Source organism: Leopardus geoffroyi, chromosome A3, assembly GCF_018350155.1.
Source record: "Leopardus geoffroyi isolate Oge1 chromosome A3, O.geoffroyi_Oge1_pat1.0, whole genome shotgun sequence".
NCBI classification, from domain to species: domain Eukaryota; kingdom Metazoa; phylum Chordata; class Mammalia; order Carnivora; family Felidae; genus Leopardus; species Leopardus geoffroyi.
Window position 1 is genome coordinate 86,622,132 of NC_059336.1, and position 20,478 is coordinate 86,642,609.

General features: G+C 41.8%; 1 protein-coding gene across 23 annotated transcripts in view; it reads right to left on the reverse strand.

Moving 5' to 3' along the window:
• The window catches only part of AAK1 (AP2 associated kinase 1), a 171,003-nt gene that overhangs the window by 64,961 nt on the left and 85,564 nt on the right, over positions 1-20,478 (reverse strand). For all 23 annotated transcript variants that reach the window (XM_045446335.1, XM_045446342.1, XM_045446338.1 and 20 more), the window contains exons 4-6: positions 11,807-11,915; positions 9,910-10,052; positions 593-714 (exon numbers count right to left, since the gene is read on the reverse strand). In XM_045446335.1, coding sequence (XP_045302291.1) covers positions 593-714; positions 9,910-10,052; positions 11,807-11,915 — 374 coding nt within the window. The remainder of the gene's footprint in view (positions 1-592; positions 715-9,909; positions 10,053-11,806; positions 11,916-20,478) is intronic.

The window sequence follows — 20,478 nt, forward strand, 5'->3', positions numbered from 1 at the left end:
CTGGATTATTAGTAGTATTATGGCCTGTGAACAATCTCACACTCTTGACAATAGGGGAAAATGGGTCAGGTTCTTAACTGGAGCCAGAAATTTAAAGAAGCTTTTTCTCATGGCAGTCAGTGATTCAGTATCTGTAGAGACTTCACATTCCTACTTACCATTAATTCCATTAGATTGGTGACCTCCTTAGGAGCAAGAAGGAATACACAGCAATGCGGGGTTCAGTGAAAAGCACCTCCAACCGACTGATAATGTCATAGTTGTTGTGATTCCGCTTAAAAACATCACAGTACCTCTATGGTTTGTGTACCATTCAGCTTTTTAAGGGCTGTGTGACTTAAGTCAAAATATCTATGTACAGTGACCACTGGTCCATTGATAAAGCGCTGTATGATTCCTTCATTTTACGCAAACCACTTCCACATCCTCCTCTTAAAATCAAACAATCCCACTGCCCAACACGATGCTCTGAGACAAGGGGGGCCATGACTAGCACCCTGGTCTTTCCACCCTGACCTTCTCATCCAGAAGCTGAAAGTAATGTTGCTGATCTGCAAATGGACGAAACTCCAAGAGAAGAGGAAAGGCTTACTTCTTAATCTCATCTTCTACTGCATTGACTCCCTCAGTTTGTGGATTCTGAAATTTGTTGGTGGCGCTTCCAAAGTCACACAGGACGTAGTGGCCTCGGTCATGCAAGAGGATATTTTCAACCTGAAAAACATTCCCCAACCACCCGATCCAAGATATTATTTAGTAATGCATATGAAAATCTGGTTCATAGTCACATAAATATTCTATTTCTGATAATCCCACTAATATGCACAGGAAAGTTCTTCCCCACCAAGTATCTCGCCAGGGGTCATCCCAAGTGAACAAAAAGAAAAGCACAGTAACAGGGTAAAATGAGAGTAGAGGGGGTAAATAGAGGAAAGTCCACAATGGGGAAATGAGTCCCACTTACCTAGATTTCCAGCTACATTTCTCACCTTGGCAGAAACAGTCCTAATACTTTTAAGTCTCTGTATCTTTTTTCATGCTTTTCTCTCCATCTAGAACACTCTCTATGACCTCCACCCCCTTAGCCAACTATCAATATCCCATTCATCTTCCGAACTCCAGTTCAGATGCCACGTCTTCTTTGAAGCCTTCCTCAAGCACCCAGACAAATGTCACTCTTTCCCCATGGCCCTTCAGTACTTCATTCTTCCTGACATCAGTGATTTCACTTGAGTCTTATACATGCATATATCAATTTCTTTACTACAGTAAGTTAGAATTTCCAGAATTAATAAACATTTGCTGTATTTTAGTTACTTCTCAAAGTGATTAAAGGCCTGTGGGCAAATGTCCAGTTTTCCTGTTGAAGTATTACCTTATCTTTCTGTAGATGAATGCTTTGGGCAGCGAGTTAGCAGTTCCAGGTAGAAGGGAGCTTACAAAGACCAGAATCTACAGAAATCTCTGGTATCAAAGGAGTATGCCAGTGCAAGAATAACTCCAAAATAGTGGGCACTGCTGTACTCAGGATGTACTGAGTCATTTTTGGTCTAGGTGAATTGCGTTGACCGGTATGTTGGAGGACAGACCTAGCTATGCGTGGGCAGTAAAATGGCGGCCAAAAAATCTTGTTAGGCCAGTAAGTCTATAGTCTCCATTGTCTTTTGTCTTCAGCCTTCCAAAGACTGATCACCTTCGGAAAACAAAGGCCAGAGTCTACTATAGGCTCCTTAAAGACAAACACCATCTCGGGGCGGCTCAGCCACCCATCTGGGTGGCTCAGTCGGGTTGGGCGTCTGCCTTCGGCTCAGGTCATGATCTCACGGTTTGTGAGTTCGAGCCCCGCGTCAGGCTCTGTGCTGACAGCTCAGAGCCTGGAGCCTGCTTCAGATTCTGTGTCCGCTTCTCTCTCTGCCCCTTGCCAACTTGTGCTCTGTCTTTCTCTCTCAAAAAATAAATAAATGTAAAAAAAAAAAAAAAGAAAAAAAGACAAGCACCATCTCTTCATTGCGTTTGTAGTCTTCTCTGCCAGTGCCTACCATTGTGCTTGGTACAGAAATTTTGGTTGAATGGTATAAGTTAAAAAAGAGGAACACATTTAATACTGTGTTTGTGTGTACGTGTGTCTGTCAGAAGCAAGATGGGAGCCACCAAATACCCAGACCCTATTACTGCATATATTGGTTCTTTAAAAAAACAAACAAACAAAAATCTGGTCAACTGTGATAGTCTCTTGTTCCAATACTCGTTTCTACCTATACTTGCTTTAATTCTCCTAAAAATTACATTATGTATTATAAAAATGTTTATAGTTTGTATCTGCTAAATCTAATACCTAAAGTCTTTGCTGCAAACTGATTCTTTTATTTGTTGTCTCTTACTCCTACTGAGTCTCACTCCTGGTACTGTTATGAGGGGTTTTGTTACTGTTGCTGTTAACTCATGTTCCTTGGAATTCATCTGGGGGAAGCCTATGAGGCCTGAGTTTAAAGTCTATTGTTCTTCCAGAAAGGATATGCTTTTGCACCTGGGGCACTACTAACCTACAATCACTTTAACCTAGAATTTTGACCTTGGGATTTTTAGCCACATAAGGCAGTATGAACTACGGCTATCATCTCTCATGGATACGCTCTTGTTCTCCAGAGACAAGGCTAAGGGAAGCAAATATTTCTACCATCTACAGCTTTTCAAAAACTCATCAGTTTAACCTATTTACACAGAGTAAAACAGTCAAGCTATCCTGAACATATACTCGCTTTAGGAATCCAAAATAATTCCGACAAAACAATACTAATATTTCTAATCTACTTTAGAGGTTATAAACAGAACAGCTACGATTTCCTGAGCTTTTACTATTACGAGTACTACTGTACTCATCACTTTACATGGATTATCCTCATAATAATATAATAATATCCCTGTTTTACAGATGTGGAGAGTGAGACTCACAGTGATGAAGCTGGGAAGCAAACCTAGGCAATTTAATTCTAGAGAAAGGCAGGTAATTACCTTTCTGCCAGGGTAGGAAGCAGATGAATTACTCACAGTCCCCACCCATAAGTATCCACCAACTGAGGTGGGTATGATGACTATATTTGCCCAGTGTACTGGATACAAGCTTAAGGACAGGGCTGCCTCGGTCCTTTATGTTCACAAATATCCCATAACAGGAATCTAGTCAATGAGGAACCAGGTGTCTAACCACTAGCTAGGCTGCTTTGCTCAGTGTCTCATAAACATTCCCTGTATCTCCTGGTTTATCATTTTATTCAATTGCTCATTCTCTACCTGTCAAATCGTAGCCATTCTTCAGGGCTTTGCTCAAGTCGCAAGTCCTCAGTAAAACCTTCCATGGTTATCCTACAAAATCTGCAGAACTTACTGTCCATAGGAGGGGCTGCCAAATTAAGACCTTTGGGCCAAATACAGCCATGCCCATTGGTTACTTATCCTCTAGTCTATGGTTGCTTTTGAGCTCCAGTGGCAGAGGTGAGTAGTTGTGACAGACTATCTGGCTGACAAGCCAAAATATTTACTATCTGGTCCTTTGCAGAAGTTTGCCAACTTCTGGTCTATAATTACACTATGCCTGTGTGTCTCCTGCAATACCCAGTCAAGTATTTTACATACACCAGATACCCTTCCATCCCTTATTCAGTATCCATTAGCAGTGATCTTCCTTCCTGGTCTCATGTGAAACCATGCATCTCCCATTATATGTGTTTAGTCCCTTCCCAAATTAGTTTCTATTCTTCTAATGCTAGATTGTACATTCTAAAACACTGTTAAGTGAGTTCACGTCAAAATACAAATAAGGTAGTTCCAGGGACCAAAATCACTGGGTTGGGCCAGAGGCAGTGGGGGTGGGGGTGAGGGGGTCAGCGGGAAGGAAAACTGAGTAGACAAAAGACAGAATAACGATGAGGCACATAAGGGTTTTTGTCTTGTTTTTATCCCCCTCACCTAAAAAACTCGGTTTGTATTTCTGGTTAGCTCCAGAGTGGCAGCACTCAGCAGTTATACCGTTATCAACCTTCCCATAAAGGTAACATTGCACAAGACTGGATTTGCAGGAAAAGCAGTTAAAAAGTAAAGGTGTGTACAAAAGTGGACCTAAAGCCAGAAATACCAACGTAGGGGAAAGCCTTATCAATATCAAAGAAATACTAATGCAGGTAAGAACCATAAGCCCTGCTCCGGTGGCTCTGCAGGTTTGCTGGGAGGATCATGAGACTGCGAAGGTGAACTCGCTTAGCAGCAGCCACCTCAGCAGCGGCCACACCCTCTGCGCCTTCTCAGTTTGTCCCTGTGACTTGTAACACCCATGGAAACCTCCAAGATCGAGCTGGCCGCTGCCGTTCGTCACCACCAGCACACTTAACACAGAGCCTGGTGCGCGGCAACCACATTGGACCTGGGGGTCAGAAGAGCTCAGGGACTGTTTAGATGTCTGACCTTGGACAAACCTTTAAACCTCTTTGGGCTTGTTTCTCATCTGCAAAGTACAGCTAATACTATTTCTATCATGGTTTTTATGAAGCAAGCAAGAGAATGTATGTTGAGAGCAAACTATAAGTCTCCCTATATAAACCTAAGAAGTTATTACCACTCATTTTAGAGAGACACACACACATTTGAACTCCTACTATATGCCAAGTAGCTTCTGGAGATAAGGTTATGAACAAATCCAAGTTCAGCTGCTCGTGTCGTGTAGAGTCTAGTGGAAGAGAGTAAGGAAGTAAGTATAATTGCCAGGTGGTGATAACTGTTATAAAAAAAAAAAGCCAACAGGTTAAATATATGTAAGGGGAGGAGGGATGCTACTGCAAATGGCACAGTTGGAAAGGTCACTGGGATGAGGGGAGCAGAGACCCAAATGAAGGGCAGCCACAGACCCCCTGGGGGAGGGGCACTCTCAGAGGAGAGGAGGGAGCAGGTCTGAGGCATCTGAGGCACAGAAGCAGGCCACCTTGGCTGGGACAGTACTGTGCTGGGCACCGGTGCCACAAAGAAAACTGAGGACATGGGACTGGGTATACTAAGGGCTAGAGCCCTTGTGAATGGGGAGGCCGGATACTGCTGGGCCTTGGGGAAGTGAAGGACTTAGGTGAGTGAAACTCATAATAGAACCAAAGGCAGAGAAGCAGGAATGATGACAGTAACAATAGCAATACAATAGTATCAGCAACTAGCAGCACTCACTAGGAGGCACTTTTACCTACAGGATTTCATGAAATTCTTACAAATTCTTACAAAGTCTTATTGTCCCCAGTTAAGAGATGAGAAAATGGAGCCCAGTTACCTAACATGCCTGAGGTCACTAGGCTGGTAGGGCAGGATGGGGCTCAGTCTGCCTGCGTGCTGAAGCTACACCCTCACCGCTGCACTGATACACATCATGCCATCAAGGAATGAGGGCAGTTCACACCGGCAACCATGAAGGGAGAAAGCGAGAGGACCAGAGCAGCTGACAGAGGGCAGACTGAGGAAGGCCACTAGGGAGACACTCAGCAGATGGAGAGAGGTGTTTTAGGAAGGTTAGCATGGTGAGAGAGGAGAAGGGAGAACACGAGGGCGGGTGCAATTGTCTAGAGGGGAGGCGACTCAGGCCAGGTCTAGAGCAGGGCCCAGAGGAATTAAGGTGGACAAGGAAGGGAGACAACCAACTGGACATTCGTGTATCATCTTCTGGAAGCTCCAGAGAACTTTCCCAGTGATCTGTTTTTGGCAAAGTCCCTTAGGATGTAAGCCTAATGGTGGTGACCCTGCTTACAATCCTACAGTCTTCCAGCTCTTTGAGGGTTTAATGCTGCTGACCTTATTTCCCAACCCATCGGCTTAAGAGGGTTATTAAAGCTGTCACTCCCAAACTCTGCTTACAGCTATAGCTAAAAGGTCTGGAAAGCCACCTCCTACTGACCCTTCCTCTTCACATTATTCCAAACAGATATGGCATTCAGGCATTTCAATCACCAGAAATTTTGGAGGATTAGATAAATGTAGGTGTTCAAACTTGTGATTCTAAAAATGGGACAAGAATCTTCATCCTATTGTACTTCACGAAATCAAAATCTCTTTTCTGACGAAAGAGGACACATTCATGACTTTCTCAATCTGAATGCACTTATTAAATCTTAACCCCTTCTTAAGTGCCTGGACAGACAGCATGGTGTAACAGAGCAAAAACAAACAAACACCAAAATGGGGGGTAAAAACCCTTGGTATTTGTTCTAGTTTGACCACAGAATTAGCTGTGCAGGTCACAGCCTTTCTGGACAGAGGATTCCTCATTGGTAATAGGAGAGGGCTGGCTTAGGTGACCTTCCCAGCTCTATGACCCCATGATCTGCAATGATCTCTTTCTTTCCTCAGGGAAATAAAAATTAAACAAAAACAGGGAAATGATTAATATGCTAAAATATCGTATTTGAAGAAAGACCTCCAAGAACGAACAGAACTTTGGTAATGGTTATTTTTATAACATAAGCTGCTTCAGGATAGGGACCGCTTTCAGTTTATTTCCCACACATAATTTGAAAGAAAGACCACACACGTGGCAGGCAGGGCAAGAGGGGCTTTTTCTCTGTTCTGCGTGTGAACAAGCAGACCCAGGGTGGCACTGACTCCACAAGGGGATCTGCAGCTGGCCTGGCCTGTGCTCTTTTCCATGTCGTACTGACTTTTGTTCAAGATGGTGCCTCCTCACCAAATGTAAATCTGCTTAGAGAAGCAACTACAGATCAGCAACCAGCACCTCCTCTAGCCAACAGGAGAATTAAGAACTTCTAGGCTCTGGCTACCGCTAGGACTGTAGTGGCTGGACATGTAGCTCAGAGTGTCCGAGACTACGTGATGGCAAACAATAGGTACACAGGGACTTTTTGGTCAGGCCTTAGGAGGCTGGCAGTGTGGGAGGCAAATGGACTGACTGCCCACCGGGCACATATTAGTAGAAATCAATAAAATCTAATTTGCTAACCAAAACAGCTATACGGCACAGAGTATAAGATATGGGGAGTCTGGGAAACCTTCAGTCAAAACAACCAGGAGTCAATAACTGCAATTAACAGCCACAGGACTTTTTTGGAACAATCACAATCGAGGCCTCCTCCCAGGGGCCCCTATTTACACTCCCTATTTCCAAGGTAGAGGAGAAATGGAAACAAAGTCTCCTGAATCACTCCCGGCAACCCAGCAGCAGGCCTCACCGTCTTCCCGATGCATTAAAACACAACTACAGAGCCCCAGAGCGTGTTGCCAGCACTGTGCTGACTTTCAGGAGCACCGAGGAGGGTCAAGGGGTACAGGGCTACGGATGAGCTGGGAACCAGCGTGGCAGCCTCTCCTCCAATTCCACTTTGCTCCATGTTCTTCTGCTAAAATATCTCATGGACCATTCAGGGCAGCGAAGAAAGAGTCCGGGGCTCCTACTCCCATCCTACTTCCTGTCCCCAGGTGGACCCTGAGCTCCGTACTTCAGGCTCCTATCACTGGACGACACTTAACCAACCACCTCACAGCAGCATTGAGATGCTGGGAATGTGAAAATTAGGTAGGTGTTATTTACAGGTATGAAATGATTCATCATTGAGGCCTCATTTAATCCAGTTAAAATAAAGGAAGATTCTGTTCGAGAACACGGGATCAGCACTCTCTGCAAGGATGCTCAGTGGCCCTCTCTACCTCCTTCCTTTGCCCTCACCTTCATGCCCTGGCAGGCACTTGCTGTGTCACAGGTGTGCCTGGAGACAGACACGCATGCTCTAAGGCCTCCTTGTCCCCTTCTCTAGGTAGCCCTCAGCATCTGCTCTCTGCCTGACATGTCCTTCGTCCTCTTTGTGACTACTTAAATCCCGCAAGCCTGTAAAATCCCACTTTTCCAGAAGATCCCAACTTCCATTACCTGGGCCCGCGATCCGATCGTACGTTAAGCAGCTTGATAACTCTGCTTGTTCGTCACTTTGTTCTACAAAGTTCTGTATTTCACCTGTCTCTGTTTCAAATCTAAACGTTTCATTTGTTTCATTTATATCCTGTCACCGATACCAAAGCATCTGGGAAGTAGGAACCATATTATACCGTGTTACTGTACCCCGTTCCACAGAATTATGTACTTGTACTCTGCTAGGCTCATAATACTTGCTGAAATGTATTCTCCCTTTCCTACTAGAAAAAGGGCTGACTGTGGGTAGAGGGACACTGGAGGAGGCTATCTAAGGCTTTTGAAGTTATGTACCTATCTTCCCTTAAGCTCACTGCTTTACTACAGAAACGCCGGGATGTAAGTACCACTTTACACTAACCGGGATGGCTAAAATAAAAAAGGACGGTAAGGGTTGGTGAGGATGTGGAGAAAACGGCACCCTCATGTGTTGCTGGTGGCATAGAAACAGCACAGCCACTCTACAAAACAGTTTGGCAGTTCCCCAGGGAGTTAACCGTAGTTACCACACGACCCAACGATTCCACCTCTAGGTAGATGCTCAAGAGAACGGACCTGTGCCCGCTTGAAACGGGTACACAGGTGTTCACAGTCTCGTTCGGAATATCCAAGGTCAAAACAACTCAAATGTCCATCAGTGACCAGATAAACAAAATGTAGTCTATCTACACTGTGAATATCATGCCATGAGAAGAAATGAAGTGGTGCTACACGCTGCAACACCGATAAGCCTTGACAACATCATTACGTTAGGTGAAAGACGTCAGACACAAGAGGCCTCTTACTGAATGAGCCCGTTTATATGAAACGCACAGAACAGGCAACAGAAAGCAGATTAGTGTTTGCCTGGGGCCGAGGTGAGGTGGGAGTAAAGAGTGACTGCTGATGGATACACACGGTTTCCTTTGGGGAGACGAAATGTTATGGAATCAGATAGTGTGATGGTTACACAGCCTGGTAAATACAGTAAAAGCCACTGAACTGTATGCTTTGAAAGGGTGAGTTTTATGGTATATGAATTATATCTCCATTTTTTAAAAAAAGCTAAGAAGAAAAAAAAATCCCTCAAAACAAATGCTGGCATGCCCCTTGTGTTCCTCAAACTTTAAAACACACAAAACCCACCCAGGGCGATTATTAAGCTATGAATTCCTGGGCTTCCCTGACACCACCATAAAAATTATAGCCCAACAGATTCAGTACAGAATCCAGTAGCCTGCACTTAACAAGTACACCAGGGGCTGCTGATATAAGTTATTAGCCATGAAGCATGTTTCTCAAAACACAGGGATAATGAAAAGAAATTGTAATTTAGAATCAGAAGAGCTAGCTTCACATTCTGGTGCTGCTCCTTCCCGGTTGTATGACCTCAGTCAAGTCATGTGACCTGAGTTTCCTTGACTATACAATGTAAAGAAGAACATCTTCCTCCAAAGAGTGCGCATAAAGCGTCTAGTAGGGTACATGGCACGTGTCAGTGAATCCTAACCGGGTGCCAATGCCATTCAACAAACGCTGTCAAATGACTAGAATAGGAAAGGCCAGCTACAAGGAGATGGTAATTAGTAGAACAAAATTTTTAAATAATCACTTAATGGATTTTGCAAAATACGAGAGAGACTTTAAAAACCAAGCATCACTGTTCACAAACCATTTAAATGAGCGTATTATTTTCTATAACCCTGGAAAAGTAAAACTGGGACTCTATCAGGAAAAACAAGAACAGCATGTATTCAGGCAGTTGATGATTATAAAGAATTTCTAAAGGCTACCTAAGTAATAAAAGTGATACCTGTTTTATACTTTCTTTATTTTAATTTCTATTTTCTCTCCCCAGGCAGAATGTAAGACATGTAAGGTTTCCATACCTGAAGCTTCTCTCACATGCCCAAAGCATCTCCCCCATCCCCGGGGCAGATGGAAAATACCCTGAACACACTTCATGAAACAGTGCGGCCTGTTACCTTCAGGTCACGGTGGATAATAGGAGTTTTGCACTGGTGCAGGCGGGCAACGGCTTCACAAGTGTCACAAAATATCTGGAGCACTTCATTCTCTGTAAAACCTGTCTGCAGGCGCTGATTCATCAAGTTGACCACCTGGCCTCCTGGAGGGGACACAGAGCAAGGGAGAGGTTAGAAACACTCAGACTCACGACTTACCCAAGACAATGAACGGCTGTCCACAGAGAAGCAACCTGGCCCAAGGTATCAGAGCTGATTGCTGGCTGAGGCACCCAAGTGTCTTGGTTCCCGGGCCCATATTTGTCTTCTTGCGATCCAGTGCCTCTTCTAACGCATCAAAAACAGTCTATTTTATAAAGCACTCCAGACGTGAGCTGCCTTCATTACATCTTCAAGATTAGTAGAAGCGACAATATGGTCCTGCTATAACCGCTTGGGTCTACTGTCCCCATTTGTATGAGATGAGGCCCCAAGGTTCAACCTGTCATATCTTTTAGTAGGAATCAGACTACATAATAGACTCCAAGAGCAAGAAGAAGACAGCTTTTTATTTATTTTTTTTATTTAAAAAAAAAATTTTTTTTAACGTTTATTTATTTTTGAGACAGAGACAGAGCATGAATGGGGGAAGGTCAGAGAGAGAGGGAGACACAGAATCTGAAACAGGCTCCAGGCTCTGAGCTGTCAGCACAGAGCCCAACGCGGGGCTTGAACTCAAGGACCGCGAGATCATGACCTGAGCCGAAATGGGATGCTTAACCGACTGAGCCACCCAGGCGCCCCAGAAGACAGCTTTTTAGCCTGTGCTTTAGGAATGGCGTGGTATCTCTGGCTTCACTAACTACTTGCTGCCAAGAATGTAGAAATGCTACCCCAACATTTATTCTCCAGGACAGTAAGATTGATGACCTCACTTACAAAATTATCCAGATCCCTGGATGCTCCTACTGCCACGTCTCTAAATATTTTAACACCCAAAAGGGAATGGACAGGACGAAACAAACTGTCAAGTTCAAATTTGGTAGTATTTTATAAAATCAGCTTAAGAGTTCTTACAGGACAGGCTAAAATTATTGGTTAACATCACATTTTGAGGGTTAACAACATATTTAACTTACGGACAGTATCTTTAAAGGCAAGGAAAATGTCAGTGGAAGTAAGGATGATTATAAAACAGGGCACCAAACAGGAGACAGTGACCCAAGCCTATAAGTGGCAGCTGCTTAAGCCAAAAAAAAGTCAAACCTCCAGGCTGGCTGTTTGAAACGCAGTCAAATCTGAATCAATTCATGCTACAGTCTGGATTTCCGGAGATAAATGTGGCTTGAAACTCCAAGCTTTCAACTACTTAACTCTACTGGTAACAGCAGCATCGTTTGAATGGAGCCTTACTGGCAATTACAGCTTGCAAGCAAGGAGAGGAAAGGTCATTTCCATTAGACGAAAAGGATTATGTCCCACCCACCCCCTCCCCAACACAAGGTGGTGTGGGTGGAGAAGAGAACACAGGAGGGAGGGAGTTGAGACGCTGAATCGTTTCTTCAGTCCATCTGGAGTTGGGTCTTTATTATGTGCCTTCATCACTTGTTTTAAAGCATCACAAATAACACATTCATTCTCCCCCTCAGCCTTTCTCATTCATACACAAGCACTAAACCTTCCTAAATCTAACAAAAAGGGAGTTTTGTATTATCCACCATTTCAAACTGTTTGCCACCATAAGAATAACCAAGACGTGACAGCATGCTCTGTATCTTTTAGCCTCACAGTTTCTACATCTTTAAAACCACAACAACATACATTAGGGCACAGTGCACATTAACTGAAATGATCCCCATGCCCTTGACAATCAAAGTTCCAGAGCAATGCGAGCTTAAGGTATGGGTCATATACTCACCCCTACAGAAGTCCATCAGAATGAGCACTTCCCATACATCACCACTGCTCACGTTGTTGATACTGGAGTCAATGTAGCCCACAATGTTCTTGTGCCCCGACAGGTCTCTCTATAAAGAAGAGTAGAGAAATATAGTATTAGTTACAGATACCAATACAGACAAAATGAGCCAGTCAGTTCCATTAGCACAGATAATTTAAATACAAAGAGGGGGAGCCTGGGTGGCTCAGTCGGTTAAGCATCCGACTTCGGCTCAGGTCATGATCTCACAGTCCGTGAGTTCGAGCCCCGCGTCAGGCTCTGTGCTGACAGCTCAGAGCCTGGAGCCTGCTTCAGATTCTGTGTCTCCCTCTCTCTCTGCCCCTCCCCTGCTCATGCTCTGTCTCTCTGTGTCTTAAAAATAAATAAAAACATTTAAAAAAAAAAATTCGGGAAGAGGGGAGTGGAAAAAGAGGTGGTTCTGTGAGTCACCATACAAACATGGCAGTTTAGACCATAAAAACGGTAACTACCACCACACTAACCAGAGATTTGGCTGCTTAGAGTGATAAATAAAGTCTCTTTTAATTTGAAATTATATACCAAGACAAGAAGAAATCTCATAGTATCAAATGAATATCCTGAACTCTGAGCATCAAAGTTAAAACTCATTAGAACTTTCCACTGAGTGAAGGAGTAAGAATGACTGTTGCCTCAGAAAGGTAGACAAAAACAGAAATGTGACACTGGAACTAACAGTGGAAAGTCACTGGAGCCCTATGAGAGAACAGTTTCAGAGAAGGGATGGGATGGCGGTGGTGGGGAGAGCAGAAATGGACTTGCAAAGAGTTGAGCACATAGAGCTGGTGACTACAAATCAGTCCTCTAGAACATCTCGTGCTTCAGAAAGGAACAGCATGGAGGGAAGGAATTCTTAGGATGGGAAAGAAGTGAGCCTGGGAGAGTGGAAGCAGCCAGGAGCAGAAACCTTTAGCATACAGGAGAGGACAAAGGATAACTGCTGGAACCAAGTCCTGCAGGAAGAAGGGGCAGGGACTGAGAGCACTGTTAAAGGGACTGGTCTTAGAAAGAAGAGCAGGAAGGAAACAAAGATGGATATGCATACTGGTTTACAGCTGGAGAAAAGGGAATTTCATTGAGTTCCGATCTATTGTTCTGTTTTTGGTAGAGAGCAAGACCACGTTTGCAGTGTAAGGGAATGAGAAAGAAGCTTGATGAGAGAAATAAAAGGCTTCGAGCAACTACTTTGGATAACAGACAAGGGAGATGATGAAGCAGAAAAGCGGTCTCTCTTCTTCAACTTCCTCCACAACAGAAAATGACTTCAGGGTTCATGTCACAAGGCCTGTTCTTCCCACTGCTTTTCAGTCTCATCGCCAACTCTTCAAAAACTTGATTTCGTTTACACAGTCTGGGAAGTGGGAAGAACTGGAGAGAAGTTTTTGAAGCCAAAATAGAGCAGAAGATCATGTTCTCCAAATGTTCACAAGACGAATGAAAAACTAATGTTTCCACATTAGTAATTCATCTACATTTAACTGTTTGAAAAAGAATCAGCAGTGTTACCTCTGATTTGTCTCACCCCAAGAGGAATAATAAAAAATCAGGAAGGAAAAAAAGCATTTGGTAGAGCCAAGAGGAGGTCAAGAGCTATTAGAAGACCCAAACTGGATAATTAACATCTGCAGATGGCATCCTAGAACAGTTGCCAAGCTGTCTGCTGATCAGTTCAAGCCCAAATTCCTGTTCATGTCTTCTGCAGAGTTCCTGAGATATGTCCAAGCAGAAAAGATCTCCTCTTTGGAGAGAGACGATGGAACTCACTTTTAACGACTTGATGATACAGCAGCATCTCAGATTTTACAGTAAAACCTCACTAGTCTGTAACTGATGGAGAAGATCAATTTGAATGGATGTGAAATGCAGAAAAGGTCAGGAGAAAAATCTTACCGCAAAGTGAGACTGACTCACACAGGGGGTACACTGCTCAGTTCTCCATACTAATAGGCCAGAGGAGGTCCAAGATTCCCCGACTTTCATTACAAGCCCGGTCCTAGGCTTGGAGAACAGAAATGGACATAGAGGTATGGGATGGAACCCACATGGTATTGGAGCTCAAGGCCTCAGGAAAAGACAGGATATAGAGAAGATACCTTGATGCCCTTGGCTACAATTATTATTTGTGGTATTGAGATAAAAGTCTATATGATGAATCTAAGTCAAAACCTGATTTTTAGGGGAGTGGGAAATGTTCAGTTAAATTACAGATCGGATCAGTTTATATTTTACAATTTAATCAGTGATAAGTCTAAGGAGTTTGAGTTGTTATTTTAAACCTTATTTTTAAACTAACATTATATAGGGAGTTCCTGGGACGCTCAGTCAGTAAAGCATCTGACTCTTGATTTGGGCTCAAGTCATGATCTCATGGTTTGCAGAGTTGAGTCCTGCATCAGGCTCTGGGCTGACAGATTCTCGCTCTCCCTCTCTCTCTGCCCCTCCCTGGCTCACTCATGCTCCTTCTCTCTCAAAATAAATAAATAAACTTCATATATATAATGTATGTATATATGCATATGTACATATATGTGTAATACGCACACACATATATATATGTGTAATATATACATATATGATATACATACATACATATAATACACACACACACACATACATAAAGAATGGGAAAAGAAATATGTGCAAATCATACACATGATAAGGATCCAGTATCCAGACTATAAAGAAGCCTTAAAGCTCAACAATAAAAAGGCAACACAATGTAAAAACTGGTAAAGGATCTGAATGTAAATTTCTCCAAAGAGCATATACAAATGGCTGATAGGCACATGAAAAGATGCTCAACGCCATTAATCACTTGGAAAACACAAATCAAAACCATAATGAGATATCACTCTACAACCACGAGGATGACTATAATTAAAAACAGAAATAATAAAAAATGTTGGCAAGGATGTGGAGACTGGGACCTTCATACATTGCTGATAGAATATAAAATAGTGCAGCTTCTGTGGAAAATGGTTTGGCATTTTCTCAAAGAGTAGACTTACCACTTGACCCAACAATTTCACTTCTGTGTATATACCCAAGGGAAATGAAATATCATATTCACACAAAAATTTGAACGCAAATGTCCTTAGCAGCATTATTCATAATACCAAAAAGCAGAAACAACCCCAATGTCCATTAGGATATACAAAATGTTATATATACATAGAATGGAATATGACGTCGCCAAAATGGGCTAAATATACCCACTTTCAATGTCACGTTTTTTAGTTGCATCACCATTTTGGCTGCTCCCATTTAAATGCTTTGCTTTGTCTATATCCATTTTATAAGCATGGCCCCAGTTAATACTCCAGGTGTCGTTGGACTCCTGCAGAGTAGATGAGTACTATCACCTACTATTAATTTTATTAATGTAGCTAAAAATGGTATTCTTTTTCTTTTGGCAGCCACATTACACTACATATTCATACTGAGTTAACTGACCACTAAAATACTTGAGTCTTTTTCCACTTATGCTGCTTTAAATCTCTACCTTCCCAGAACTATGCTTGTAAAGTTGTTAAAATAAAATAAAAATCCAAGTGTATGACCTTGCCTCGTTATTTCATCTCATTAGAATCACTCCATTGCTTCAATTGGTAAGGATTGTTTTAGACCCTGATTCTATTGCCCAATGTAGTTGTTATATTTTCCAACTTTGTATTAGGTACATAATTGATAAGTATGTCTTCTACCTCTTTAATCAAGTTCTTTATTAAATGTAAAATAACATAAAGCTAATGGTAAGCTGCAGGGCTTTTTTCTTAGAAAGTTTCTAAGATTAATATCAAATCACTGGTCAGAAATCATTATACACAGTAGCTATTATTCCTGGCATCCAGCCTAGACTCTCCAACTTGCTCACAGATCTCTGGTGAGTGTCCTTACCCAAATGATACGATCCACAGACACTGGACCTAGTGCACAATCCTGAGCTTCCTATCCAGAAACCTTCCCAGAGAAACCATGATGTTGATATGACATGGCCTGCTCTTATCCAACCTGAAGGCTCTTTGGATCCCTGCTTATTTACCCAAGTGACTACAAAATAACTTAAAATTTTATTTTATTTTAAAAATAAAATATATTGGGGTGCCTGGGTGGCTCAGTCGGTTGGGCCTCTGACTTCGGCTCAGGTCATGATCTCACGGTTCGTGGGTTCGAGCCCTGCATCAGGCTCTGTGCCGACAGCTCAGAGCCTGGAGCCTGCTTTAAATTCTGTCTCCCTCTCTGACCCTCCCACCCCCCTCATGCTGTCTCTCTCTCTCTCTCTCAAAAATAAATAAACATTAAAAAATTATTTTAAATAAGTAATACATTAGCATTCAAAAAGAAAGAAATATATAGTAGGAAATTATTTTCTTTTCCAATACTCATCCCCTATAAGGAACCCTCCCTTCCTCCCTTTTACCCTCCCTCTCTCTATCTCTCCTTCTCCCTCATCTTTTCAGTGTTTTGTTCAGGCAAATCCAAACAGTATGTATTACGTATGTACACAGACACACACACACCTTTTCTTACACAAAAAATAGCATCAAAGCATCTTTTTTTTTTTAATTTTTTTTTAACGTTTATTTATTTTTGAGACAGAGAGAGACAGAGCATGAACGAGGGAGGGTCACAGAGAGAGGGAGACACAGAATCCGAAACAGGCTCCAGGCTCTGAGCTGTCAGCACAGAGCCCGACGCGGGGCTCGAACTCACGGACCGCGAGATCATGAACTGAGCCGAAGTCGGCCGCTTAACTGACTGAGCCACCCAGGCGCCCCTCAAAGCATCTTTTATACGTTCCAGATTCTTGTCCCCCATCTATCTCGATGTCCCTACTGTACGCATTCTACCTTTCTCCCTTTTAGGAATATGGAAACATTTTCCTGCCTCAAATCTTTTGATATCTCTTTTGTTGAAAGAAGGTCTGCAAACATGACTGGTGGCACCTCAGTGTCCTCACTATCAAGCTCGCTGCGGATGTAATCCATCTGGGCCAGGAGATGTGAACACAGAACAGCACTTGATCCATCTTGAGCTAGAGATCTTATCCCTTTAAGTCTGAAGATAATTAATCTTTTCCTGCCTTTAGGCAAAGGAACCTGAAGCCCAAAACCCAACTTCCAACTGTTCATCAGAAACCAAATCTTTTTGATTTCATCAGGGCACATATCCCAGATGTACCCAAAGACTCATACCACACTCTGGTAAATGGCACATAGCATTTGTCAAAATTAAATGTCTCTAGTGAAACCACTGATCATTCTTGAGTTTGGGTGAGATGTGGGTATATATCCTTACTCTGGGGTAAGTGCAGAGAGGACTCTGCTTCTTCGATCATTAACACATAAGCTTTAGCATGTTATAAAGCACATTATCCCTTCCAACTCCTTTCACAATCCTGACACCATTTGAGAGAGGAAGGGCTAGGGTATGGCCTATATTGCACAGAAGTCTGAGCCTAGAGGGTTAAAGATATCACGCGGGGCTTTTGATTAAAAATGGTAGGAAAAAAACTGTAAGTAAGTTGAATACTTGCTTTAATCTCTGCTTCCTTCTAAAGCCTTACTAAATGTTGTAATGAATTTGTTTTTTAAAAAGCATAAACTGAAGACTTCCATTTCTGGGAAAATGGAGATGTATTTTCACCTATTCTTCCTTCTAAGAACAACTAAACACTCTGGACACTAGTATACATTTTAAAAAGCATAACAAAAAGGGTCTGAAATGTGGACAGAAAGCAGACAGACTAGAAACTTTGGAACCCAAGGAATGAGATGATGGTGAGCTCTCTGTGTTATCTTCTTGTCCCATACATCCCAGACGAGAAACTGAAGAAGCCGGCTAACTAAGAACATTAATGGGCGTAGATAAAAAAAAGCCCCAGTAAAAGCCTGCTCTCTCTAGCCAAACCCAGGAAGGGGGCAGCCCGGCAAGACAGAAACGTACAGCCACTAACTACTCTACTCCAGCCAAAACCACAGAAAAAACTGCAGCCCCTCCCCACAATGTGCCAGCAAAACCCAAGTGCAGAGCCTAGACTTCTGTCTTCGCACAAACACACGGTATATGTATAAAACATTAATATATAAAAAACATACATAAGTACATATTACATATAACACATATATCTAATATCTATATTATATATAACATTAATTAGAATAAATATTTAAAAGTTTTACAAAAAAACGGCTAACAAGTATAGGAAAAGATGCTCAACATCACTAAGCATCAGGAAAATGCAAATCAAAATCACAAGGAGAGAACATTTCATGCCTATTAGGATGCCATCATTAAACAAACAAAAAATAACAAGTGCTGGCAAGAATGTGGAGATATTAGAATCCTTGTGGCACTGTTGGTGGGAATGTAAATTGGTATAGCCACTGTGAAAAACAGAAAATTAAACACAGAATTACCATATTACCCAGCAATCCCACTTCTTGGTGTAAATCCAAAAGAATTAAAAACAGGATCTTGAAGAGATATTTGCACACCCACGTTCATTACATTATTCACACTAACCAAGGGGCAGAAGCAGCCTAAATGTCCATCGATGGATAAACGGCTAAAGAAAATGTGGCATATACATATAGTGGAATATGACTCAATCTTAAAAGAGAAAGAAATCTTGTCATTTCTACAATATGGATGAACCTCGAGAATATTACAGTAAGTGAAATAAGCCAGTCATAGAAGGACAAATACTGTATGATTCCACTTACATGAAGTATATAAACAGCTGAACTCATAGAAGCTGAGACTAGAATGGTAGTTGTCAGGAGCTGGGGCGGGAGGAGAAACGGGGAATTGCTATTCAATGGTATAAAGCTTCAGTTATACTAGATAAATAAGTTCTCCAAATCTGCTGCATAACACTGTGCCAACAGTTAATACTATACCCTTAAAAATGGTTAAGTTGCTGGGCACCTGGGGGGCTCAGTCAGGTAAGCGTCCAACTCAGAATTTTGGCTTAGGTCATACAATTTGATAGAGCCCCGCATCAGTGCAGAGCCTGCTTGGGATTCTCTCTCTCCTCTCTCTCTGATCCTCCCCCTGCACTCACGCACCCATGCTCGCTCTCTCGCGCTCTCAAAATACGTAAGTATTTTAAAAAACGGTTAAGATGGTAAATTTTAAGTTGTATGGTTTTGACCACAATAAAAAAAAAATATTTTTAAAAGTTAGAGTAAAATTAAAATAAAATAAAATTTAAATATTGGCTTACAAACAGAAAGATCTTCAAAATTGAAATAATAATTCCTTAGTTGATAATCTATGAAATATATCCAAATGAGTTGAAAACTTATACCCACACAAAATCTGCACACAGATGTTTATGACAGCTTTATTCACAATTGCTAACACTTGGAAGCAACCAAGATGTTCTTCAACAGACCAATGGATGAACTGTGAAATAACCATACAATGGAATATCATTCTGCTCTACAAAGAAATGAGCCATCAAAGCATGAAAAGACATGGAAGAACCCAAAATGCATATTAAGTGAAAGAAGCTAATCTGTTAAGGTTACACACTGAATAATTCCAACTACACGATGTTTTGAAAAAGGCAAAACTAATAGGGCAATAAAATAAAAATCAATGGTTATCGAGTGTTGGGAGATTTGGTGGAATAAACAGGCAGAGCACAGGAGATGTCTGGAGCAGTGAAACTGTCCCATATGATACTATAATGGTAGATACATGCTATACATTTGTCAAACCCCTAATACAATTCCAAACTCAATGTACAATACCAAGAGTAAACCTTAATATAAACTATAGACTCTAGGTGATAATGATATGTCAATATGTCAACTCCCACCTCAAGTATCTAGGAAAAGAAGAACAAAATAAACCTAGGGCGCCTGGGTGGCTCAGCTGGTTAAGCATCCGACTTTGGCTCAGGTCATGATCTCGTGGTTCAGGAGCTCAAGCCCAGCGTTCGGCTCTGCACTGACAGCTCAGAGCCTGGCGCCTGCTTCAGATCTGTGCCTCCCTCTCTCTCTCTACCCCACCCTCACTTACTGTCTCTCTCTTTCTCTCTCAAAACTAAATAAGCATTAAATAAATAAATAAATAAATAGATAGATAGATAGATAGATAAATCAACCCAGAGCAAAAAGAAAGAGAGAAATAATAAATATAAGAATAAAAATCAATGAAGTAAAAAATGAAAAAATAGAGAAATCAATAAAACAAAGAGATGGTCCTTTGAAAACATCAATTGGCAAATCTCTAGCAACACCAATAAAGAAAAAAAGAAATACAAGATATAAGTTATCAATAACAGGAATGAATCAGGGGATATTGCCATAGACATGGCACACATCAACAGAGATAATACAAGAATATCACTAACAACTAACTCTACATGCATACATTTGACTTAAATGAAATGGACCAATTCCTCAAAAATACAAGCTATCACAACTTACCCAATATAAAATGGATAATCTGAATAGCCCCATAACTATTGTTTTTGTTTTTATTTTTGTTTTTATAATTTATTGTCAAGTTAGCTAACATACAGGGTGCTCTTGGCTTCAGGAGTAGATTCCTATGATTCTTCACTTACATACAACACTCAGTGCTTATCCCAACAACTG